This window comes from Antennarius striatus, chromosome 16, assembly GCF_040054535.1.
Source record: "Antennarius striatus isolate MH-2024 chromosome 16, ASM4005453v1, whole genome shotgun sequence".
Taxonomy (NCBI): domain Eukaryota; kingdom Metazoa; phylum Chordata; class Actinopteri; order Lophiiformes; family Antennariidae; genus Antennarius; species Antennarius striatus.
In genome coordinates this window covers 8,536,381-8,563,851 of record NC_090791.1, presented here as the reverse complement: position 1 = coordinate 8,563,851, position 27,471 = coordinate 8,536,381, and the positions used below count along the sequence as shown (strand labels likewise).

Below are 27,471 nucleotides of genomic sequence, written 5' to 3'. Positions count from 1 at the left end.
CAGGCAGTTTTAAAAAAAAATTTAATTTCATAATTTATTTTGTCTGGTCTGGAAGAAGATGCCTCTTGAGTTATTGAGACGTCTCTTTAAAATACTAGAGTAGTGTTGAACATCTAAAATAATTGTTTTGAGTCCATTTTATTTTACTATTTATTGACACTCCCATTGACATTCTTTACTTCAGAAGGTGATTTTAAAGTTTCCCTCATTACTGCCTTCTCAACATCTGTGGACAATAACATGGAAAAAAGTGTGATTTTGAACAAAAAGAGCCAGCACTTAAGGATAATTGATATCACAGTTTACTTCCTTGATTGTGTTCCAGTGTATTTAGGATACTGTGAATGTACATAAGTGGACTGTTTCTGTTGTTGAATCTGAATCTAAATCTGAAATATATTTGAAATGAAAAGGCAGCAAAGACTATAAAAAAATGCCTCGCCTCTGCAAGACTTACCTGACCTGCCTCGTTTTATTTTACCCGTCATGCCGTTTTTCACCTGCAGGTGGCATCAAACTCCTTGCAATACTTTTGTGCTCATCCACTCAATTTCAGCGGTGGCTCAAACTGAACACGGGACTCCCTAATTATTGAAATAGCCTTCACGTGAAATAAGTTCAGTTTAAGCATTGATATTACGTCAATTTGTATTATAATCTAGTTTATCAGTAGTGAAAGTGTATGTTAACGCCTTATCTTAATATCCCTCAGCTGCAACCAACAAGCACTACAACTTCATTCATCATCATCATTATTATTTTCCCACAGGACTTGGAGCTGAAAAACAATTAAATAATTTTTGTGGGAAATTAAGGACGCTTTGATTATAAACCTGAGAAATAAAAATGATTTCTTCCTCAAATGATCTCCACCTCTGGGATTACACAGTACAGTATCCTCAATATTCTGGATCTCCACTAAATACTGCTTAAATAACTTTCCTGAATATCCTGGAAATAGACAATGTACATATATTGGATTTACAATGTTCTGCTTTTTTTTCCCCTTTTGCTGGGTGTCACCCCTTTTTCTCGTTCTCGCTCTCGCTTCCCGGTTCCCACGCTTGTAGACTGATCATTAGCTGGGATTTACTGTGGGAAATGATAAGCGAGCAGGCTTATCACGCCAAGACTGCTACAACAGCAATAAATGTTTAAGTGCTACATAATGGAAGAGAGTAAAATAAAATAGAGCTGAATGGTAGGAAAGGTTTAGGAACATTGTCAGTTAATAATGTTATTTTTTATTGTCTTCTCTGTGGTGAAATATACAGTACTGGACCTGAGTATAAATATGAGCTACAAGACTGTATACTATTTGATGATAGTTTATACTTTTGTATTCTTTTCTACATTATTTTTTAACTGGTTGACTTTATTTTTAATTTAGATATCATCCTCACATACTGTAATTTAAGCTAGTCAGAAGTATATAAAATTATTTTACATACTGGAGTGCCCATTAATGAGTTAGTCTTTAGAATCCATATGTTGATCCATTGCTGGATCCATATCTAGATCTTAATCCAGATATTTTAGAGAAAATATATATTTGATTAAGTAACAGAGAAGGGTTGAGACATGGCACTGCCACCAGTATGTAGATGAGATAAATCTGATTTATTCAGAGGGAAAAATACATAAATTAATCGATAAACTATAAAATACTAATGATTAAAACATGATTCCAATGCCAGGAGTAGAGTTCCAGGGCCTAGAGGAATTAGGTGACAGAAGAACAGGTACCAATGATGGCATGACTGTAGTGTGTTTCTGGCTGCAGTTATACAACAAGTAATCCCTTCCGACAGTCACACAACATGGAATGCAGGCATTTTGCTGACTCATGGGTTCATCCATGTCTTCTCTCAGAACAGGACTTCATTCTGACGTAGCTTTGGAACTATTTTCTGATTGGGTAGTGGCATTGGAGGAAGTATGTGTCCTCTGAGTATTTTCAAGTTACCTCAGTTACTGAACTAGATGCTTTCAGTTGTGTCTGTCAGTCATTTTTAAAATGCATTGACAAAATTGTTCAACCGAGTTACAGTTTCATCACATATAAAGCCTTCACAAATCCTCTCCTGTTTTCACCCAGCAACACTGACATGAGGCAGGAAGTGGTGGAGTCATTTTTGTCCATAGGGGTCAGTGTGGAGACACCAGTAGCTTCCAGCTCATGGCGGTCACATCTGTGCTGTGGAGCAGTTGTGGATTTAGTCAGAGAAATTATAATAGGTGTGAAGCGACACTTTAATTACCACCTTTAAGTCACCTCCCTCCTCATTCACCGAGAGATCAGGGCTCAGGGTCAGAAGCAGCACCCATGGAGACGAAGGATTAGCATCTAGATTAAGGCTGCTCCTACAGGGAGGATGAAATCAGATGTTGAAAGTATCCCCATACTTTTATGTGACACCTAGCTCAAAATCTGAAACTTGAATTTTCCAGTACACACTTAACGTACACGAAATGACGTGAATAAATGAGGACTGTCAATTTATATTGACTTGGAGAGCTCTGGACCATGCTGTATGGAATGTGAACATTCATTATGCATATATAATACATACCTAATAAAGGATCTGATTTTATTATTAATGATTATTAGTCCGGATATATAGTTTAATTTTTTTAGCATTATGGCATGGAGCTAATTTTGTCTGATATTTTCACTCCCATCTATAAAACCACTCTTCTTGTCTTTCCGTATTATCCGGAACATGCAGAACATACACATCCCCAGAAAAACTGCTGGACACAATTCAGTGACATTTCTTGCGTGTTTTGTGGGGCCCTAAATGTGTGCTTCTCATAATTGGTTCCTCCTATCCGCTTTGAAGGAATCAAATGTCGCACAGTTAAACCCAGGTGTTTTTTTCCGGCAGCATGGACGTCTGTGTTTTAGGCACTCCTTTTTGTTTTGTCCTATATGAAATTTCTTTACTAGTTTTTAATCATATTTAGTGAAAATTATCCCTTTTCTGTCTTTGATTGATCAAGAAAACAAATTAAAACATATTTTTGACATTTTAGTCAATGAAAGGTTTTGGCAATGTCTTTTTTAATAATTAAGATAATTATCTGGTTGGATGATGTCAGTTTAAGGAATACATTCTGAAGTGGGATATATCTCAATTTGCATTTTTATTTCAAACCACATCTGGGTCCAGGCCAGCGATAAGAGCTTCTTACCATATAAAGTCCAGTGGACTGAGATAATTCAGACCAAATCTTATCATTATTGGCTTCCCAGAAAAAACTAGACTCTGAGAACCAGCTATGGCTCACCTCTTTAGTTTCCTCTGACTTTGGCATACCCAAACATGGTTCACCGTCTTTCATGCAAATTCACTCTGTACCTTAATATTGTTTTTTTTATTGAATATACCAAATGCAGAACTCGTTCAGGTTTCCATCTTTGAACTTTTTGAACTTGGATATTAAGAGTTCATTTCCATCACGTTTATTTAGTCACTGCTTGTGTCTAATGACATTAGTATCTTCTCGCTATCATCTCGTCCTGGTCGGTGGGGGGAGGGGGGTAAAAGGTCATTGATGATCACCGTTCATCACAGCTTAACAAATTTAACCCCAATGTGGGAACACCAGGTTAGCAAAGCCAAGATTTAGTTGTGGTTTAATTGATTTTCCTTCTCAGTGCTCCAGAGATTAGAGACATTTTCCGACATGCTGGAATACGTTCGCTAAGAACAAGTCGATATTTATCTGTTTACCCCTGTTAAATTCATTTTGGTGTTGTTGCTAACGTCACATAAAGACATTAAGGCTCATTATCAGTGTCCTTGATGCTGATTCTTGGTGACACATTTTTATCACCTGTACAGACATACTACACTGAACATATACTGTAATGTACACTGTGAGTTTTAAGAGAATATTCCCAAGATAGAAAAGCTGTAATTCTGTTACCGATTAGACATAATGAATGTAAGGATCCAACTAACAGGCTGCTTCAAATGCGAAAATGTGCACCGCCAACACCCACGCTGCTGCGAACATTATTCTGCTGTTACTGCACTCTTACCGCCTCTCGCCCTCCCCATAGACCTAAACACATGTTGTCTTTCTCTGTGTTGCACACACATGCACTCACACACACACGCACATCCATAGACAGACTTATACATGTTCTTTGCAAATAGCACATCCTGTATGCAGGCAAGAATTTGATAAATGCCTTCACATCTGCTCACATTATACACCTGTGTACGAGACAATCTATTTACTCATTCAAACAAACACACACACACATACACACACACACACACACACACACACACACACACACACACACACACACACACACACTTCTCTATTTACTGTAAATGTCCTCTGAGACTATTTGGCATGTTACCCTCTTTATAGCTCCCCTCAACCAGCGTTTGATGGTCACTTTAACAGGCATCATCTAATATTTATTGACCTGCTCCATTGAGGGTTTAACGCCGGCTGTGGGTCTGGGCTGTGGTTACTCTCGCAGCTTAGCGTAGAATTTTGCTTTAACAGCATGAAAATCTCTTTTCTCTTACTTCTTGAGGTTTTTCCCACTCTAAGCTCGCTCTCCTTTCAGTCATGGTTTGAACGGATGCCGCATGTTCCCCACAGCTTGTGGAGTTTTGCGTCTCAGTTGTTAATTATGAAAAGCGCAGTAGCTTTTATTGTAAAACGGAGCCTTGGTTTGAGGGATGGCTATGTTCTTAGTTTCATGTTCAGCAGATGGTGCCTGAAAGTGCTCACTTTCAGGTGAACTGTGCTTCATTTGTGGTGACAATAGAAGAATCTACTTCAGGATTGTGTGGTATTTAGAGCAAATGTTGCATTTTACATTTTCACAGTTTGTCCTCCAATCATGGCAGCCCATCATTTTGCTGTGCTTAACATGTCGCCTTCCTCCTCCTATAGTTCAAGGAGCCTGCCTTGATATTTTGAAGTCAAACATGTTCCACAATTTCTTCATTTGATCTTTGCTCGTCAGACCCCCAGAAAAGAGACACTCAATATTTCTGTGCAGAAAAGTTCAGCAGAATTTCCCATCAGCCACCGTGATTGCTTTCATATCATGGTTTTGGTGGATATTTGGTTTGATTTTGTTAGTGTTTGTTTTCTTTTAGGAAAATGTGTCATGGGCAGTTTATGAGAATTGTTGCCAGTGCTATAGTGAATGAGTTTATTTGCTTATATAAAATGTGTTGGTGGTTTTAGAAAAATTTGGGGGTGACATTAGTGGTTTGAAACATATAAGTCTTAACAATGAAGAGGGTTTGAAAAGCGCATAAAAAACCTTTGAACTAAGAATTCACACTTGTCGGTTTTATTTGTACAGCGCCTAATCTGCTAAAATCCGCAACAAAAAAAGCATTTCAACAGACGTAACACCGGGATGCTCAAAGTGAAAATGTCCTGATTTTGTTTATTGCTTTGTAGTACAGGTGAGAAGTAGCAACTTGATCCAGTTCATGTATGACGACTCATAAATCAAACTTCACCTCAGCAGCTGTTCCCTCCCGTTTGAGCGCTCAAGAAAGATTGAATGATTGAAAGCTAGAATGTTTCACTCATTAGTTTTTATAGGATATTACTTTTTGCTCCAGCACACAATATACAAGTGAAATTGCACATCCTGCTTTTGCTTGTCATAGTTTCCTTTTGTCATTTTCTGTAGAAGACAAATATTGAGCTACACCAGCTTAGTGCTGTGTGCTGTGCATCTGGGGGATGGTGGAGGTTCTTATTCGTGTGTTTATGTGTGATCTTCGGCCTGACTTCTGGTAATTGGGTGTGACCTCACAATTTGACCGGCAACAATAATTGTACGCACACATTCTGAAGCACACTCCAGTCACAGGGGATTTTTTTTACACCACCAGAATACAAATATAACCCAATAATAGGCAGCCGAAAACAAGAATTAGTGTTGGAATTGGCGACCTTCATCTCCAAGATCATTAAAGCTCTCAGTATACATTAAAATTAGAATAGTTTACCTGTTTAATATAAATGTATTAATAGTGAGCGCATCACCAAACTTTATTCCCAGCAACTAAAGTGTCAAGTTTTTGAGTAGAATAGATAAACAGTTTTCATAGTAAGTGAATTACAGACTGACATGTGACACGTGACTCTTATTTATTTCCCTTTTACTCATCTCATTCTAAAATTAATATTAATAATTTACTTGAAATCAATCCATTTGTTTTATAGAAGATCTGATTTCTTCCAAATATGATACTTGCTGATGCTTACTTAAAATCTAAAATCTTTTTTACTTTGTCTCTCTTCCCTCCTAACCCTCAATCGTTCCTGATCTCCTTCCATCTTTTTTTCGTGTTGTCTCACTCTCTCTCTCCCTTCAGTCAAAGAGGGCAGAAATCTGGTTCCCATGGACCCCAATGGGTTGTCAGACCCCTATGTGAAACTCAAACTGATCCCAGATCCTCGCAGTGAGAGTAAACAGAAGACCAAGACCATAAAGTGCTGCCTCAACCCCACCTGGAATGAGACCTTTAAATTGTGAGGTTTTCTTTACACCATGTTTTAGGCTCTTGTTTTATTTAACTCTGTCTGTATTCTCCTCACTTCTCCTTCACAGCCCTTTTATCTCTGATTCTCCGTCTCTCCCTTCTCCCTCTCTCTCTCTCCCTCTCTCTCTCTCTCTCTCTCTCCATCTCTCTCTCTCTCTCCCTCTCTCTCTCTCTCTCAATCAGTGCAGTGTTTTAAGAGCATCTCATTATGCCTGGCTTTCCAAGCATGTGTATCCGCTGGCGCTCAGATAAAAACATCTGGCTCCCTCTATTCAAAAACTCTTGCTTTTGGGGTTGTTTCCTGCAGTGGGCTCCACTTACATTCTTAATAAGCTAGATCAGTTTTGATGGATGAAGACTCAGATTTGCATTTTTTGGGCATCTGGGTGCAGATGTTCTGTTTGCAAGGTTTATTTTTTTAGCAGCGATGAAACAAATTAAAATAAGTGATGCATTTCATGTGTGTAACTGCATCAAACGGAACACACAGGGTAGATGGGATACAGACAGCTGCTGCAATATTCTCGAAAATTAGGTCAGTCTGATTTTGAGAGGTACAATACTATATGACAGAAATAATGAATCAAATACTAACATAAGGTCATCCATAGCCGTCATCCGTCTGTTGATGATCCTCCTCCCTCTTTCTCAGCCACCTGAAGGAGTATGATAAGGACCGGCGCCTGTCAGTGGAGGTGTGGGACTGGGATCTGACCAGCCGCAACGACTTCATGGGGTCGCTGTCCTTCGGCATCTCAGAGCTCCAGAAGCTAGGCGTGGATGGATGGTGAGATGAAAGGAGGAAAGGATGAATAGCGAAGGGAAAGAAGTGAGACAGAGACATCACAGGAAGAGGAGGGAGGGTGAAGGTGAACTTGTACATTACTGCGCTGTTGGAGGAATACTTTAGTTGAAGCTCCTCTTCTCACTCTGGTGATATTCCATGCCAAAGCATCTCTACCCTGTCTCTTTATCTCCTCCTCTTCATCTCTCCATCTCCCTCCCTCTAATTCATTCTCTGTATCTCTCTGTATCCCCCACTCTTTTCGCTGACACTGCTCTGTTGGGGTTTTTAATGAGATGCTAGCGTTTGAGGTGGAATGGTGGAGGTGTGTGAGAGATGCCATTAAAGAGCTGGTGTTCAGAGCAGAGAAAACCAGTAAAAGTGTGTTCTCTGTGTGCAGCTCCTTACCTTCACAGCTTCTGGCACTGGAAGAGCGAGGGTGACATGAACACTACAGCTGAGGCATAAAGCTAAAGTCCTGTGTTACTAGATGAAAATATGTTCAGAAGAGATGAGCTTGTGTATTTTATTTTTTTATTTTTTGCATTGCTGTCTGTGTGTAAATTGACTGTCTAGCTTAAGTATCCTTGACTGAAAGCTGCTGTAGTTCTGTTCTTTATTTGACGTAATGTTTGGTCTTATCAGAAGAGGAAGTGGCACAAACTGAGTAACTTCCATTGCTATTCAAGCAGTTCAGCGATAACTTCAATGAAAATCTGGATGGGGAAACATTTTTTCAAGTAATTTATTGATTTCACCATTTAAAGCTCCTAATAACTGCAGGGATGCAAACAAATTATTGTTTAACCGAATTAGAATGACAATAGAATGTGTCTAATTTAGTGTTGTCAAAGGCCAAATATGACTGAAGGATAAAAAAAAAATAAGATAAAACCAATTTGTTTAAAAGTAAAATCTTATGATCACTCTTACTGAAGCAAAAACTCCCAACACTGTTGTTTTCTGTTGATTCAGTGATGATGCTGTGGCTCTGAGATTGGAGCATCTTTTTTTAAATGTGGAATAAGTAGAAAAATACATTCTATTGATTTTTGTTAAACAATTGTCCCAGCTGTGTTTCTGGGCCATCTCAGTCGATCGCCATGTAAAGTAAATTATAAAATAATCAGACAAATGTTTTTCTCAGGACTTTAAATTAGCACACAAAATGTCAGCAGTTTACCACTTAGATTCATGAAGTAATGGGTGATTGATTTGACTTTAAATATTCTCTCTTCAGGTTTAAGCTGCTCTCCCAGGAAGAAGGAGAATATTTCAATGTTCCCGTCGCCCCAGAGGGGGAGGAGGGCAATGAGGAGCTGCGGCAGAAATTTGAGGTGTGTGTTTGTGTGTGTGTGTGTGTGTGTGTGTGTGTGTGTGTGTATTACTGCTTTTAAATCTGTTTGTGTTTGTTTACAAATGTGTGCCTGCCTGCATGTGTCATGAAAGCGTTCATATGGTATGTTTGCGAATGTGTGTGTGCACACTGTGCATCTGTGTCTGAGTGAGAGTCTGTCTGGTGGAGCTGTTAGCAGTTGGCAGGCCCTCCTTTAGCACCATCCGGTCTGGCACACTGCAGACTGTGTGTGTGTGTGTGTGTGTGTGTGTGTGTGTCACTGACCAGTAGGCCCACTCGTTAGCATATTTGGCAGTTTAGAGAGGAAATCTGTGTTTCCTCCTTACGTCCTTACTTCACCTCTCCTTCTGTCTTTTTGTGACTTTCAACACAAACATAGGCAGCAGGGTGGCACAGTGGGTAGCGCTGTTTCTTCAGAGGGGGGCCTTTCTCAGCGTAGTTTGTATGTTTTCCCTGTGGTTGTTTTGTGGGTTCTCGACTGCTTCTCTGGCTGCTTGCCACCAACAACAAAAAACGCAATTTAGGTGAATTTGCCGCTCTAAATTACCCAGATTCAGATAAACGGCTGAAGACGACATGATCAGTGATCTTTTTGTTTTCTCACTTTCCCCAGTTGTAGCTGAAGGATTGCTCGGAAATATTTAGCTCAACTTAGCCCAAGTACTCAAAGTAGAGATGAAGGGATTCACTTTGGTAACATGTTCACATGACCTTTGTAACTTATGACCTTTGTAACTCATATAAGCACTTGCATGACACAGTCACACACTTTATATGTGTAGACACACATATCCGATCCGAAGTCAGAACATTCTTCGATGCACTAGCAGAAAGCTGCTTTGTCCATAAAGTTATCAACACTTGGACCTGAGGCTATGTCTAGTTTTAGTTTAAGCATTTATGACATGTTGATCAAAAGAAACTGTTCAACAATTACAACAAATTAATTTGCTCTTTCTCAGCCCTTTCCCAAGCTCACACCGCCTCCACTTCATCTTTGTTTCTTCAGTCTTATTGTCTTTTTTTTTCTCCTATTTTCTGCCGTCTCTCTCTTCTGTCATCTTTCAGATTCACATGCACTACATGTAGCTAAATCAAAGGAGAAGACAAGATAGATTAATATCAAACAGACAAACAGTGAATATTAATGTAACATCTACCGGAATTATTTCTAAATCACAAAGTTCAACAAATAACAGCCAGTTACGATAATAATAGGACCGTTAACAGCCGTTCATTTAAAAACAGATAATTTTAATGATCTTGAAATCATCACCTGTGAAATGGATGCATTAGGTCAATCCTTCAGAAGTGATGCCTATGTCAGGGCCATGCTTTTTGAGTATGGGGGTGATGTGATTCAGAAGTTATCTTGGGTCTTTTGAAATGTCCACCTGGACTGATATTTGAATCAGCAGCTGGGTTTCTTTGGGGTTTTTTTTGGTCCATAATAATCTTCCAGCAGTTGTAAATTATACCATATATGGAGGTCAATGATCTCACGCGGAACCATCGACCATACCCCTCTCAGTTCAATGGCTTTAGTCAGATCCATTTTTTAGCTAGAACCAGTTATAATGCGGCACATCCTCACTGATGTTGGAGGTAAGAAGACGACAAAGTTCTTTCCGAATATAGAAAAACTTATTTTGTTGATCATTCTTAAATTACTGACAAAAGTAAAGGAATCATCTGGTCATACCTGAGTAGACATGACATCATCATGGTGACATCGCCCTAGTGCTTCGGCTTTGCAAACACCATGTTGGCAAAGGTTTATGGTATCGTAAACGGTAACCGTATAACCAGAACAACTGCAGTTAAGTGCATAAATGCTGGAGACGGTAACCCACAACAAGTTGTCATTGTTGCATCACATTTTACTGCAGCATTTGCCCCTTTTCAAACATGTTCAAACAGTCTATAGTCCATTTTCAAACCCCAACATGGACTATAGAGTCAGGGAGCAACATCAATCTCTGAAGACTTCAGTGTGCTCTGCTGCTCCTCCACTGCTCCTCTGTGTGTGTGTGTGTGTGTGTGTGTGTGCGTGTGTGTGTGTGTGTGTGTGTGTGTGTGTGTGTGTGTGTGTGTGTGTGTGTGTGTGTGTGTGTGTGTGTCAGAACAGATGGAGACAGATAGAGTCTTTTACCCATTGAGTTGAGAATCCTACGGGTTGCACTATTTGCTTCCATACCCCCCCCCCACACACACACACACACAAACACACACACTCAACAAACGCAGGGAGCAGCAGGGCACTTGGATGCCTCACTCTGGCAATTTTCTAGACAAGGCAGCAGAGAAATTACTGCACAGGACATAAGTGAAGGGAGCATCGATGTGGATCAGCAGTTTGAGATAAGATAGGATAAGATGTACTCGTCCTGCTCCTCTGTCTCTGAGGGTGCGGGCATTTTCTTAATGTCTTAAGACCATTTTTAAATCGAAGCATGGCTTAACAAAACGGAAAGAGGGATTATAATTAGATTAGATTTTAAGATTAGAATAGTTCTTTACAGCAGACAGAATGAGAAAGAGAGAGAAAGACAGAGACAAGGTCGATGCAGAGACCAATGGACTGAGAGAGCAAGAGAGAGAGAGATGGAAACTGAGTGAGTAGGAGAGAGAGTGAAAAACGTAGTGACAGAATCAGAGCCAGGATATGTTTATTAAGAAGAATTTAGAGAAAGGAGTGAGTGGGAGAGTGTTTGAAGGAGAGAAACAAGGGAGGTGGCAACAGTCACGTTTGGTTAGAGTGGCAGATTCACAGAGAGGCCGTACTTGTTGTGGAAAGTGTTTAGTGGAGTGTAAAGGGAAATAAAATCACAAAATGCTTAAACTGTCTCTTTTTAACATGTATTCCTCCTTGGGTTTTTTCCCAGTCTTTCAAAAAGTCTTGAAATAAAACCCTTTCCTCAACAAAAGTCCTACAAATATCACAAAATGACCTTTCAATGTTGTGCTTAATTATCCCCAATTTTCTCTGTCTTCAATCAGAGGGCTAAAATTGGTCCAGGCAAGCACACAGAAGGAAAATCAGCCAATGCTGCATCCCGGTTCGACTCCAACGGCAATCAAGATCGAATGAAGCTGTCCGACTTTAACTTTCTGATGGTGCTGGGCAAGGGCAGTTTCGGAAAGGTGAGGTCATATCTGCAGATGTGTTTGTCTCATTATGTACATTAAAGGAGAGGATGAACGTAAGTTCTAAACATGTGCTGAATGAATTTGTCTAATGAATATTTGAGCTCAGTTAAAAATTTACAGTTTTGTGTTCTCAGGTGGGATCTTAGAGGAGAGGAAAGCTGTACAGAGAGACAAAATAGAGATGGAAGGAGTTAAGGCAGATAAAGCACAGGTAGACAAAGATGGATTAAGTGAAAGACTGACGAAGAGGATGATGTGACAGGCGGAGAGAGTGATGAAGGCAGAGGGAGAGATGGAGATGTGATAGCATGGCATCCGAGTTGACATGAATGAATTGAGAAAGAGGTACAAATGTCAGACTGAATGAAAACTGGGAGAAAGAGAAAGGAGGTGCAAATCTCGGAGAGGGATGGCTGACATGGATGAAAGAAAATCAAGGCGGGAAAGAGAAGAATGGGGAGATGGAAAAAAGAGGGGGAGCAAAAGCGAAAATTAGGTAAACGATTGGTAAAGTGGTAGGGGTGGTGAGAAAGAGTGAGAGTCTATTGTCTGTGTAGCAGACCTGTGTGCCGGCAGCCTGTTTCCATGGTAACAGGCATTTAAAGCAACACTGATGTGTCAATGTGGAGAGTCTGAGCCCAGGGTCGACCGCAACTGGCATACCCAACACAAACATACAATCCTGACATGCACAAACACACACCCGCTGTAGGAACTGGCCACACAACACTCTTCCATCAGGCCTGTATTATGCACAGATACGAACTGAACCACATATACAAACAGGCACATGCATCATTCTAAGACTTCCTGCATTTGTGCAGGATGCTGCTTGATGTCAGCATCTCGAGACCGCTGCTAACATTCTCTGTGGAGACACACACGTGTCTCTTGTGCAGACAAAAGCAAGAGCGGGCTTCATGTGTTATACATGACCTGAACACACACATCAAATGTACATTTAGTTGGCATGTGTTCACATGTTTTCTTGTGGGGATGGGTTGATTGTGCTCTTGCTCCAGGAAGCTATAAATGTTTTCTACATTGTTTCATTGCTGTATTGATCATATAATAAGTGATCATTTAGAATAATTTTAAGACTTTCATATAACATGGAACAGTGCATACAGTGTGGCAGACTGCCTCAGTTACATCATGTACGATATGTGTAAGTAAATATCCTGGAAATCAAATGACTAAATGACCCTGAACATCATTTTTAGATAGAAGTGTGATGCTGATAATCCCAACTCATGGTAGGGTTGCTGGTTTGTGGCACTGTGATCAAAATGATCTGGAGTGAGACACTGATCATTGAGGAGACATGAAATCTGACTTGATGTAATAACTGCATTAAAAATAAGATTTATGTAAAAATACATTTAAGTGTACAGCCATTGGATGCTGTAACAATGCCAGAAAAAAGCTCTGTTGTTAAGTGTCTTTTCTCTTGTCCTTGTTCTTGTTCTTGAGCTTCAGGCCACATGGTGTCCTTCATTTCAAACTTTATACCGTTTGTATTTACATAGAGTCACTCTGCCACCATATGTGATGAGCAAGCACAAACACACACACACACACACACACACACACACACACACACACACACACACACACACACACACACACACACACACACACACACACACACACACACACACACACACACATACGCGCACCTGTCAAACATTTATTAAAGCATGCCACCAGCTTAGATCCAACCTCAGAAGATATTAAAATGTAATTATAGAGATTGGAATTAACCTTTTTGAAATATGGCTGCCCTTAAAAACACACATTTACGTCAAATCACACATTTACATCAAATCAGATACACTTACTCACACACACACACACACACACACACACACACACACACACACACACACACACACACACACACACACACACACACACAAATTTCCATCTGTGCTGCATTCACTGTAGTATCCCAAACCCAATAACTAGATTATTGTATCTGATGAATTACTAGTATGATAAACTTTCCATTCAGAAAATTAAGCTGACATTCATCCATATCAACCTGTAATGCGTGAGCAGGTGTTGGTTCTGCTCAGTCAGCATGTTTGCTGTTGCATACATTAAATTTATCAGCTCATTGTGGAGATTAAAGCTTTTCTCTTTGATTTTAAACTAAAGACTTTCTCTTTCCTCGTCTGTCTTGCTTTCCAAGAGACAGCTGCAAAATGTCTTGAGTTTTCAGGTCCACCTTAATGTGTGCTTTATGCAAATGAGCAGGCATGGTAATCAAAGGTACAAACTAAAATACTATTGGATTTAAGATCAGCTGTCGAGGTCCTAAAACTCAATTAGCCTTTGGGGAACTACAAACCCAGCATGCTAGTCATGCTCAGCCGTTTTTCTTCCACATTCCTCATGCCCGGTCACTGCCTCGCTTTATGATAAAACTTTAAAACTCTTTTATTAATTTTAGAGTGACAGGAAAAAGAAGGCTGTGTGGTCAGCAGTCTCAGAAAGAGACTTTAATTTGTGCTGATTTACATAAGTTACAACTTTCCTTAGTTTCTGACAGCAGTCCTGTTCTCCTGCCGTGTCTGATGCAAAGAAACTCAGAGAGGTTTTAGCTGTTAGTTGAGAGAATCCGTTGTTCACAAGAATAAAAGTCAAGAGAAGTCAAATTAAAGAACCAAAAATTGCAACTCAATTTTGCTTTATAATCTTATAATAGGCCATTTTGTGAAAGAACACTCTTTGTTCCAAAATGAACTAGGACGACAATCGCTCAACAATAATACAATTCATTACCTTTCCTTTTAATATAAGTCAGGTAGCTTAGCTTAGCTTAGCATGAAGATATAAAACAATGTGGGTGGATTCATTTATTGCAATTTTTACATCCCGTTTCAAAGTGGTGGTGTATTGTAATTGTCAGTGTTTGTCCGTCCGTTAGTCCACCAAATATCTTCGCAACTGTTGCAGATAGAAAGATGAGACAAAAAGTACATTACCCAGGTGGCCAAGGGGATGAAAATGAGATGATGACCTTGACCTTGTGAAAACTAAGTCAGGGTCAAATTTCAACTTTTGTACACTCTGGCACCAGATAAGATAGAAAGACAAGGGAGAAGGCCAGTGTGCGTAAGACCATAGATCAAAGTTAGAGCTTTGATCAATGACAGTAGGTCACAGCACTAGCTTTGATATTGACTTATGCAGGTAGATCAGGGTAAAATTTTGAGTTCAGGGGTGTTGTGGGATGACTGCATTGGTTCTTGTTTAGACCGTAAAAAAGATATGAACACTCTTTCTTTTCAAATTCATTTGTTAAATTTGTATTTGTATGAGGTTCCAACTCAAGAAGTTACTCGTACTCACAAATAAATCTCATGATCCCACTGGAAAACAGGGAACAGGAGAAAACATGATGGACAATGTTACCATAGTTATGGTGAACTAGAGTATTTACCTGTCAAAGTTAACATGCATCACAGCATCATGGTAATGTTCAAGTCATCTCTGGTATGTATCAACGCTAGAGCCACTAAATACTCTAGCGTTGGGAATGAATGTTGATTTTCTGCCTTTCCTAGTGATGACAAAATAGATGTTGGTGGATTTATTCTAGTGTGATGGGGCATTAGAGGTGTTGGTAAATGGTTTTTTGTTTGGTTTGACAGAGCTGTTTTAAGTCTTTATGTTGATATGCAGCTAAATGTGTTTTGTAAAGTGAGGAACGGCTCCCTTAAAGGTCCTTTTTGTTGAAGTTTTCTACATGCACACAGAAGCCCCGTTCAATAGTCACATTTGCAAATATAATTACATATTTTAGTCTGGAGGGCTGAACTTTTGCGACCTCATGAGATGACTCATGAGGTTCAGACTTGACCTGCATTTGGCTTGCTATTTGCAGCGACATTTGGATTCTTCAAGGAAAAATATAAGAGTACAGGAGTGGAGGAGGAAGAATTATGTAGGAAAGTCAGAAACAGGGAAAAAGAAAGAAGTGGTATGTTGATAGGAAAGGAGATGAGAGCAGGATGCCCACGAGAGGAAGATGAGACGGAAGCATTTACTCGTCTGTTGGAGACTGTCAGCGGTAAATGTGAGGCAGACTTTTTCTCCAGACTCTGTAACTGCTGACTCACACAAATCACACATTAAAAAGTAATGCATAGACAATATCTCACAGTCTCACAGCTGTAATTACAAACAGACATGTTTCCACGTAACATTTAAGTCAAATAGGATTCTCAATTGCTTGACTGCCACCGGTCTCTTTTTCTCCCGTTCCCTGTGTCCCGCCAGTCCTCCTGCCCTTCAATCTAAATCCCCCACTCCTCATTCACTCACCTCTATCTTCATCCTCCCCCTCACACCCCACACACGCACACACCACCCCCACTATGTGTACTCAAAAAATGTAAAGTAATCCCTTTTTTCTGTCCTCACTGATTTCCATAAATGACAAAGAGAAGCTGAACATCCAACAAATCTTTTTTTTTTTAATCTGAAATCTGTCTTTACACTCCTGTTAACGGTTGTCCTTTGTCTATAGTAAAGAAACTCCAGAGCAGAGCCCTATGCTTTAAAGGTCAGAGAGATTAACTGTGCAATCCTGGACTGAAATCATTGATTATTGGCACCAAATGGTCAATTTAGTTTAGTCAGCCAAAGGTGACCATCTTCATTCTAGCCATCAAACATCAGTTTGACTAGATGTCACCTATGTCTCATTTTCCCTCCTGTCTGTGGTTCTTCATTGTTACGTGTCATAGTCCTTACTCCTTTTGTTGTCTGGTTTCTTAGTTGTTTCCTGACTTTCCTGCCTTCTCCCTTCACCTGAAAACTCTGACAACCTACGTATAGACTCTATTTTGTCAGCACCACATTTTTTAAAAACCATGCTCTTTGTTTTTCAAGTGGCAATTATTAGTTCAGTTTCCTTCTTGCCTTTTTTATAACCTTTATTGGCTTGTCAGAAATGTGTTTTCAGGTATTTTCAAACAATCACTTTGTCAAAGCGATCATAAACACAACTGAAAATTGTTCTTGTCTGTGTTGTTGTGCTGAATCTAGAAAAAAAGATTAATTCATAAATAAATAAATAGATACATCCATAGATATATTCTTTATTCATCCTGAATGAAATTGTGTGCCAATAGCTGCAAAGCTGTGACTGGAAGGTCAAGGCTTTGTTTGTGAAGCATGTATTACACCAAATATCAACATAGCAAGAAATTCACTGGAATCAAATACTATTTTTTCATTGTGTATTTTTCTAATATATGCTCAAAAGTTCACAGAGAAGTGAATAAAATAAGAACGAATTTCTGCAGGTGACACGTCAATGTGAAAGCTGAAAAGGCCGCATGAGGTCTGACATCAGAGCAAACTGTTCACTTAGTCTTACATTTCCTGAGTTATTTTGACATGTGAAATCTTAATGTATGGGGTGTTAATGCCATGTTTTACTGACAATTCGTATTAAGCCAAATTCTCTTGCTCTGTTTGGGTGATCAGCCCTTAACCATGGTCCTGAAGCCTAATGAGACCAAGTTCCACATCTTGGCCGGAAAATGGAAATGATTCATGTCTTTTTAAATTTGTATTAAATATGAATTTTCAACAACTGCAGGGCCTACCATTAACCTGAAAAAGATTGCTGTCGATTGCATATTTTTTTATGATTATTTCGACAAACCGCACTCTGATTCTATCTCACATGTGTCTTGGAACAAACTGCACAGCACACTTATCACATGTCTGCTGTACAACCCTTATTTTTGATGTACATTTTCTCTATTAGATGTATAGAGCAACAGACACACTATGTCTGAGACTATCATCACTTCCTTTGCTGTCTTTTTCCTCCTTTTTTCCCTCTGCTCAACTGATGTCTTGCAGATGAAGCGTCTCCTTGTCTCTCCTACCCTTCTGACTGCCAAACCCAAAGCAGTCAGACATCCTTCATCCACTATCCTTCATCCCTGCCCTTTACAGGAACTCTCCTTATCCTCTCCTGCTTTTCCAGCCTCCCACATGCGTTCGCCTTCCTAACCCCTTTCTCTCATTTTCCTTTCCTTCTCCCTTCTTTCTTGCTTCCAAGGTTACATTTGTATAAAGGCATAACGGGAGCTGCGTACTAAAAAGATCTTGAATATTGATGAATTTCTTTTTTTCTGCCCCCACCTCTCCCATCTGTCCTCCCCTCTGCTCCCTCCAGGTGATGCTGGCAGAGCGTAAAGGGACAGACGAGCTGTACGCCGTGAAGATCCTCAAGAAGGATGTTGTGATCCAGGATGACGACGTCGAGTGCACCATGGTGGAGAAGAGAGTGCTAGCGTTGCCTGCAAAGCCGCCGTTCCTAACACAGCTGCACTCCACCTTCCAGACGATGGTAGGTGCGCTCAAATATTTTAACAGTTGTATTATATTGTGGAAAAATTAGTATATACTTAACTACCTTTATGTCTTTGATGTTAAATAACTTGTTATGCTACAATTTGTTACATTAATGTTGAGTAATTTTAATTCACTTTCTGCAAAAAGCTAACCAAGCACTCCTGGAAGTTGAAGCCAGTGCAGCACATTTATTTATTTACTTTGTACGTTTGCCGTTCGTTCGTCTGTCAGTTACTTAAAGATATTTCATAAATTTTAAGTGGAAAATTCTTTTTACACTCTTATACAGACTAAAGCGCCCCGGTAACAGATTTTTGGGGTTCAATGCCTTCCTCAAGGGCACCTGGGCAGTGCTCAGGTGGTAAACTGACACCCCTCCAGCTACCGGTTCACACTTAGAGGTGCTAGTTGGCATATTTCATCTTGACTGGGCCATGCTAACATTTGTCTCATGTTCACAAGCTAAGCTAAGCAAACCTGCTGCTTGATGCTTCATGTTTAATGGTCAGATACGAACGTGGGTTCACATTCTGTGGACTATATGAACTCACGTGAATACACAGTGGCTGAAGTTCAGTTGCTGTGTGGACCTCCACCTTCATGTTGTACTTCATCTGAAGGAGTCACAGTGTGGTGTCAGAGCAGCTCTGCTGGGGAGAGCTGTGCTCTTAATAGCAGCGCTGTCACCAGCTCACAGCTGGAATACCCAAGCTGGATTCATACTTGATTCATGCTCATCTTCTGACGTACAATCCATATTACACTGAAAATGAGTCAACAGAGGAGTAAATATAGCTCACAGGGCCTCGTGTTTAACTCTGACCAAATGTCTTTTCTATGTAGGCGTAAAGAAATACATGGTGCATTGATAAATTAACATTATGGTAATGGTATTAGGTAGGGTAAAGAAAGCTAAGCACACGCTCACACACACATATACACTGTATGTGCATACACAAACACACATGCACACGAGCACACTCACACTCAGACACACACACATCAAAAGTGACTGTCTTAATCCTCCTCAGCACTAATTCTCTGACCAGAAGATTCATACATATGGTACTTAGCAGACAGTTATGACACATGTACGCACGCACACACACATGCACACCCACACACACACATACACACACACATATTTATAACATGCATGCACATAAATGGTCAAATGGAAAGTTAACTGGCATACACACACACACACATGCACACACACACACACACATACACACACACACACACACACACACACACACACACACACACACACACACACACAGATACACAATAAAAGCCCTAACTCCACAGTATTTTCTCCAAACACACACATTTCAAATCCCTCCACACCCCCTCATATCCTCTGCCTTATTGGAAATTTCCGGAGATAATAGAGGAGAATATTGTCTTAAATTGAAGTTGCTGTGTTCCCTCAGTTGAAGAGTCGTTGTACACACAACTGCGACCCAATCACCTCTGTCTCACTTCTTCTTTCAGTCTCTTATCTCCTCTTCAGTCCTTTCTGATGTGACACCTCACTGTTTATCTACCGTACCTCTAAGCCATTGCTCTCTATCTGCACCACCTTCATCTCTTTTTGTCACCGTTCATCATTTCTGGATGACCTCTAACCTGGTTTTTGAACATGTACTTTCTTTGATCACTTTCTAACCCAAACCCCTCAACCACATCATCTCCACAGGACCGTTTGTATTTTGTCATGGAGTACATAAATGGAGGAGATCTCATGTATCAGATTCAGCAGGTCGGCAAGTTCAAAGAGCCCCATGCTGTGTAAGTAGGGACACACGCACAAAACATCATAACACAAAATCGTAATCCACTCTTAGAGGTGTTTCACAGGGCAGTAATGAATTTTAAAATCACTTTAAGAAAGTCATCAGCAGTTTGACGTGCTCGGGTGACGGATGAGCAACCCTAGCACAGCCTGGGGGTAAAATATGTTAGCTGCTCTGATGCACGTTGCTGCTCTGAAGAGCTTCAAAGAAATGAGAGTAATCCAGCAGCAAGTTTCCGTGAGTGGTGCGATACCTCCAAAACTGCAGAATGTAATTAAGGTGGCTGGCTAGATCACTGGTCTCAAGTCAAACCAGCAGGCCTGACATATTTGACAAGCGAGCTGTCGGGGAAGTGAGAGCCTTGGAGGAGTTTGCCCTTCATCTGCTTTACAGAGAATTAGAGATTCTTCCCTCTGGCAGACGGTTTCAAGCGCTGAAGGGCAAGTCAAACAGAGAGAGGAACTCATTTATCTAATGCCATCAGCATGGTTTTAATTTATCTATTGCATAATATCAAGACATTTCCCTGGAAAATGATGTTGATGATAAGTTGAACTTTGACGTGGGGGACTTTTATTTTATAATTTATCCTATTTGCCTCCTCCTGCAAATAAAACATGTAATAAGTTGTTAACTCTGATTGTCATGTTTTCAGAATCACATTTAGGTCCACAGATTGCACACACACACACACACACACACACACACACACACACACACACACACACACACACACACACACACACACACACACCAGGCAGTTGATAGGTAACTGTGGTCACTGGGTCCAAACTCCTCCTGTTGGTCTCACCAACTCTCAGATCGGGAAGAGACAGCACTGACCTTTATGCAGACATGTAAACACACACACACACACACACACACACAGACAGTATTCCGCTATTTCTCTCCAGCCTCTTCTTTCATCCTCTAACTAATTATTATTTTTCTAATCCCCTACCTTGAACGTTGAGGACAGGAATACAGGAATGGGTTCCGGCCATCCCTCGTGTTTCCTATCCAAAGCAAAGCTCAAAAAAGTTTCACATTTTTCCACTAAACTTCCTCGACAACATGAGGAACCTACTGAGGTAGTACTTAGTATTGTTTATGTATTTTAGTAGTTTTTCTTTTTACTCATTTTTATTGTAAGGTCAATCTGTAACATTTCGTCAGAGTTACCGGACCAGAAATTGCAGAACTCAGAGAGACAGAGATAGATAATGACTTAAAAAAGGAGAGATTTAATGAATTCTCAGACCTATCCAAGCCACAATGAATGGCAGCTGGAGTTGCTTGTGATTCAACACATATTGATTGAAAGACTTGGGTCTCAGTACAGCAAAGTGTATCCGATGAGGTGTCTAGTATCCCATTTCTCTTTGTGTCTATAGATTCTACGCTGCAGAGATAGCCATCGGTCTATTCTTCCTGCACCACAAAGGAATCATCTACAGGTACACCCCCTCAAACACACACACACACACACACACACACACACATAGTAACATTACATCTGAATCCAAACTCTGTACAGCCAAATTCAAAGTCAAATTGATTAACTGAAATGATGTATCCTTGATGAAGACCTAAGTTAATCACACCCACACAGGTTTATGGTATTGCAGTATTTACACACAGTAACATGTCAGACAGGAAACTAAATAGATGAGCTAATGACATGTTTTATTGAGTCCCATTCCCCTTTAATGCTGCTTTCCCTCTTCTAGGGACCTGAAGCTGGACAATGTGATGCTGGACTGTGAGGGCCACATAAAGATAGCAGACTTTGGCATGTGCAAAGAAAACATGGATGATGCAGTCACCACAAAGACCTTCTGTGGAACACCAGACTACATAGCTCCTGAGGTAACATCTGTGTAAAACTTAACAACAGCAATTTGTGAAACAACCCTAGATACATTTTTACAGATTGTCTTTCTGAATAAGTTCCTGATCAGAGTCTTGTATTTCAGATCATAGCTTACCAACCTTATGGGAAGTCTGTGGACTGGTGGGCCTTTGGAGTATTGCTCTATGAGATGCTGGCTGGACAGGTTGGTCTGTGTGTGTCTGCGGATCATATGATTTGTCAATAATATTCTCATTTGAATTGATTAAATAACTGTATGAATAAATCCAAGAAATTCCGCTTTCCCATGTTTCAATCCATGATTACAAATTAAAAATAAACATAGGATAAATATCAGTATTTCTCTCAAGACATTCATAATTGTTAGAGTACACGTGACTGTGCAATTCCGATGTTAAATTTTGAGTGAATACCCTGAATAAAGTCATTTTGGTTCTGAAGACCTTGTAATGATAATTTCATTTGTTTTTGTCCGGCCCTTCTTTGCTTTTCTACTCCCTTATCTCTCCCTTTTCTCTCCCTTTCCCTCCAGCCTCCATTTGATGGTGAAGATGAAGATGAATTATTTCAGAGTATCATGGAGCACCACGTCTCCTATCCCAAGTCAATGTCCAAGGAGGCCGTCGCCATCTGTAAAGGGGTAAGTGGATGCTAAAACAGACACGTCGGTCCGCACTCCTCACAGAATCTCCTCCTATTTCTCCCTCACACTTTCTCTCTTTCTAAAACCGCAGAAAAGAGAATTAGGATGATATTAAAATGTTTGCTGGAAATGATGCAAGAACAGGGAGGGGAGAGGGAAGAGGTCAAGAAGATGGAGAGGGACAACAAAAATGCCTGCATATTTTAAACGATTATGGGGAGAAATTTATTTGGAGTGGAACATCTCTCACTCTCACTAGCGGTCTTGCTTCCCGCCTCCCTCTCCCTCCCTCCCTCCATCCCTCCCTCTGTCTCTCTCTCTCTCTCTCTCTCTCTCTCTCTCTCTCTCTCTCTCCCTCTCTGTTCCCCCCATGTCTCTCTCTCTGTCACCGCTCTCTACTTTCTTGTACTTCTCTCAGCAGTGTGTATTGCTAAGCCGCTGTTCTGCTTTTTTCATTGTGCATCCTCTCTATCTGTCTCTCACACGCAAACATACACACTAATTCTCCATTTCACACACGCACACGTGCACACACACACATACACACACACACAGTGACACACTCTGCAATGCTCTAATAACCTAAGCCTGTGCAGTATTGACTCTGGAAACTCCTCTTCAGAACAGACCTACCAGCACTGACTGATACCCGACGCTCTCCAACTGGGCATGAAGTGTGTGTGTGTGTGTGTGTGTGTGTGCGTTTGCGTTTGCGTGTGCGTGTGTGTGTGTGCGTGAGTGAGTCCTTTCTAACCACCACATCTCTGTCTCATCTCCTACACTTCACCAACCATGACGACAAACTGCAAGCACACACACACACACACACATACATACACACTTTAACAGTGACAATCAACATCCTGTGCGAGCTTAAGTTAAGATACACATCTACATCATCAGGCCGTCAGAGTTATACTGAAGTGAAAGGCAAACGTAAATTAAAAAGATAAATTCACAATGAGTATCTTCACCATGATAAATGACCACACACACACACACACACACACACACACACACACACACACACACACACCCTGTGTTATGTATTAGTGATGATTACTAGGTTGTAGTGCTTCAACAGTGGATTTTCAGTGGACCATGAAGACTTGCCTCCGTCCACCCCCACAGCTTCCTAGCTGGGTTAACTCAATGCAATCCATCACCAGCCTGTATCAATAGGCTGAAAAACAAACCAGTACTGTCCAAAGTTGTGGAGAAAGTTGTGGTCGAACAACTGGCAGCATCTCTGGATCCAGACATGTTTGGTTTATGCTTTAAGCAGTAAGGCTTTAAAAACTCTGACTTCAACAAAACTGGAAGCTCATGTCAAAAGTTCTGCATAAAACTTTTGACATGTATTTGTGAGGATGCAGAATTACATTGATTACTGAAAGTGTTGTATGTGCACATGCAAAAAGACTTGAATTGGTAGTTGCCAAGCTTAACAACTGCTTTGAAAATGATCTCACAGCGGCCTTTGTGTCTTAGTCTTTATGTAAATGAGACAAAGGTGTTCTGTGATGCAACCTCCCGATGTTGTTGTTGATTTGCTGAATAAAGCAAATCAACAACAATAGGAGTTCCAGTGTGCATTTGTCCTTATTGTTGTTATGACTAGAAAGACTTTAATGGCTGCTACTGTACCGTACAGCATGGAGTGCATGCAATACAGCTTGCGGTTTGTGTGTGTGTGTTACAGTGTGTGGAATATGTGTGGACAGGGAGTGATCATTTCCACTCCCCTGCTTCCAACCTGACCAGCATCCATATTTCATAGCCAGCAATGGGCCACATGCATGCGCACGTGTGCACACACACATACACACATACACGCACACACACACACACACACACACACACACAAGGTATATTCTGTAGTGTAAAGTACATGGTGTTTTGTAATGTTTTCAACATGGTTACAGTAAAGAATTATTGTATAATGGTGTCATTGCACATGCAGAGAAATACATACACATACACACGCATGTAGTGTGAAGAAACATGATGACAGAGGTTTTGCTTAATGAGATAACAATCAAGAAGGTGGGTAAAATAAACTCGTTATGCATTCTAGAAAATAAATTCAAAATGAATACAAATCCAGAACAAACAGGAAATGAAGTGCTCCTCTTGCTAGAATGTTTTGTTAGAATTGTAGAAACCAATTAGATGCTGTTAATGAAAGACATCATTGTGAGATTTTATTGCAATCATCCTGTTTAAAAAAAAAAGGCATCTTGTTTTTGTTTGTTTTTTTGGTCAAAGGGATCCTTTAAACGGTTCACGTCACCAGGCACACCTCTAGCCCCAATAATTCCCTTATTTTCATCGAGGTTGCCCACACATGTGGAAATATATTTAGAAACGTGTGCAAAAACACACCTGGTCTGCATGAATACAAATTCCCAGCCTACCTTGGGGCATGCAGCTTGATGACAACAGTATGTTTGCTCTGTGTGGAGCCTATATTGAAAACAAGCTCAGAAACAAAAGAAAGGTGTGCGACTACTGGAGCCAGGGACACTGGAAAGCGCAGTTGGCAATTCAGCACTTTAATGCTGAATGACCGGGTCAAGAAAGCCATGCCAATTTCACATATGCCATTACGTCCTGCAAGCAGTGACCTGTTTCAGGCTGGCTGCTGTGTGATTTACTAAACCTGATGTAGTCACTCCCTGTAGACGGTCACAATGATGAAGGCTGCAGAAAGCAGCCTTTGTAACTGCACTGCGTGCCATCAACAGTTATCCAATTTGTTGCTTGACTCCTGTCGAATAAAGAAGCTAGAAGTCTTAGTCTCCAAGGAACACTGACTTACAGTCCAGCTACTGAGACCACAGGTGTAGGACATGAAGACAAACATCATTCAGTCACACAATGAGATATTAATATGAAATACTATCAACAGTGAAGTTAATGTGCATACATGCGTGTGTGTGTGTGTGTGTGTGTGTGTGTGTGTGTGTGTGTGTGTGTGTGTGTGTGTGTGTGTGTGTGTGTGTGTGTGGGTGTGTGTGTGTGTGTGTGTGTGTGTGTGTGTGTGTGTGGCTGACCCATGGAAAATGTTATTTCAGTTCTAGTTTAATGAGTTATGACTGCTACTCCTGAGGGAGGCACATCCCACCTATGCGCAGACACACTCACACTGACTTCACTGACACTAGTGTTGTTCTTAAAGTTTTGTGCGGAGAGACATCGTAAACAGCCCATAATTATGCCTGAGGAAAAACCTCAGTTGAAAAAGAGGAAAAACAACAATTGTCATTCATTTATCTGCAGGTGGCAGTTTGGTGTCTTATATTTGAGCCCCAAGGAGCAGAACTGAAGATGATAGATTGTGAAATTGATAGATGGTTAGAAGGAAGGAAAGAACAAATAGTGACAGTCAAGATATAGTAATAATGGTGATAATTATAATTATAATAATTAATAAGAATATTTATGAATAATGATAAATGGAAGTAGGAATAATCAACAGAAACACTGAGGGAAGTCAACAGAAATATTGAGATATAACTTTAATGAAGCCAGAGGGATAATTTGGGGCATCACAGCAGTACTCAGATCAGATTCAGTCGTCTCATAATTTGGATCAAATCTATTGCTAATGTAAATGTGACAAGTGGAGACATAACGCACCATTTCAAATGTAATAAATGAATTCATTGGCCTACTTTTGTTAGTTAACCGTTGTTTTACCATGGTATTAGTGGGAGCTAATAAACCATGCTGAATTGTCTATTATTGTTGAAATTTAAACATATGGCGGAAGAGATTCTGCTTTGTCACAATTGTTCCTGAAATGAACCACATATTTCTTGGAAATCCAACAGCCTATTAATTAATAATGAATATGTTTGTCCACCAATTCTATCAAGTGTAAAAAAAAAACAAAAAAAAAACAATTAATTGATTGCCATCAAATTAGTAAGGACTGGTTGTTCCCTCGGAGTTACATTTGTCAATTGATTTCTACATTTAACTTCAACGTTAATTTGTTTGTTTTAAATTTTAACGTTTAGTTTAAAATACTTTCCCATAGTTCATAACATGAGTCCATAAGAAAGTCAGATGAATAGTTATTAGTTTCCAGATTATTTGGGAAGGTTGACGTGGCGACAGAAAACGAGGAGAAAGTAACGGAGACTTGAAGTATTCCTAAATACACAGAGCACAAAGCATGATGTATTCACAACATTTACTCTTTGTCCGTCTAGCTGATGACGAAGCATCCAGGCAAACGACTGGGCTGTGGTCCGGAGGGGGAGAGAGACATCAGGGAGCACAGCTTCTTCCGCTACATGGACTGGGAGAAGCTGGAGAACAAGGAGGTGCAGCCACCATTCAAACCAAGAGCTGTGAGTTTGACCCCACTCACCTGATTCGACCCCGAATAAGGAAATGTAATCCGCATGAATGATCTATTCAGTCCCTTTTTTCAGCCTAGCTTCCTCGGATTTTCTTTGACACCTGACCCTCTTCTGTTTTAATTTTTCTGTCTCATCCCCCACCTTTTGTGAGGCACAGTGCACACGGGTAGGTCAGGAAATGATGAGTGGTGACGAGGACAGGAGGCGGTGATGATAATATCATCAGGCATGTTGAAGATAACATTTGTGACAGCAGTGATGATGGTGAAAGTGACTTCGTTTTAGATTTTTGGACACTGGTTTTGGTTGTTCGGTGTCCCTAGTTTAGTTCCTTCACATCCTACGTAAATAGAAACAGTCCATCCTCATTGGGGTTCGAGCGTGTTTAGAGGCAACCTCAGGGGAAGACATCCACACAGTGACCTGAAACAACTGTCTAGTGTGTTTTCTTTGCTGTGCTTGTTTTTAATTTACTTATATATTTGCGATGACAAAATAATTTTGATCCTAACTAGAGCCAGAATGAAGTCATCTGGTACCACACACACACACACACACACACA

At 40.3% G+C, this 27,471-nt stretch overlaps 1 protein-coding gene across 3 annotated transcripts in view; it reads left to right on the top strand.

Annotated features, from left to right (window-relative positions):
- Positions 1-27,471, top strand: part of prkcbb (protein kinase C, beta b) — a 71,980-nt gene that overhangs the window by 30,817 nt on the left and 13,692 nt on the right. For all 3 annotated transcript variants that reach the window (XM_068335961.1, XM_068335960.1, XM_068335962.1), the window contains 11 exons: positions 6,378-6,534; positions 7,198-7,332; positions 8,570-8,666; positions 11,687-11,830; positions 18,042-18,215; positions 19,923-20,014; positions 21,414-21,476; positions 21,750-21,888; positions 21,996-22,076; positions 22,425-22,532; positions 26,756-26,896. In XM_068335961.1, the coding sequence (XP_068192062.1) occupies positions 6,378-6,534; positions 7,198-7,332; positions 8,570-8,666; positions 11,687-11,830; positions 18,042-18,215; positions 19,923-20,014; positions 21,414-21,476; positions 21,750-21,888; positions 21,996-22,076; positions 22,425-22,532; positions 26,756-26,896 (1,331 nt within the window). The remainder of the gene's footprint in view (positions 1-6,377; positions 6,535-7,197; positions 7,333-8,569; positions 8,667-11,686; positions 11,831-18,041; positions 18,216-19,922; positions 20,015-21,413; positions 21,477-21,749; positions 21,889-21,995; positions 22,077-22,424; positions 22,533-26,755; positions 26,897-27,471) is intronic.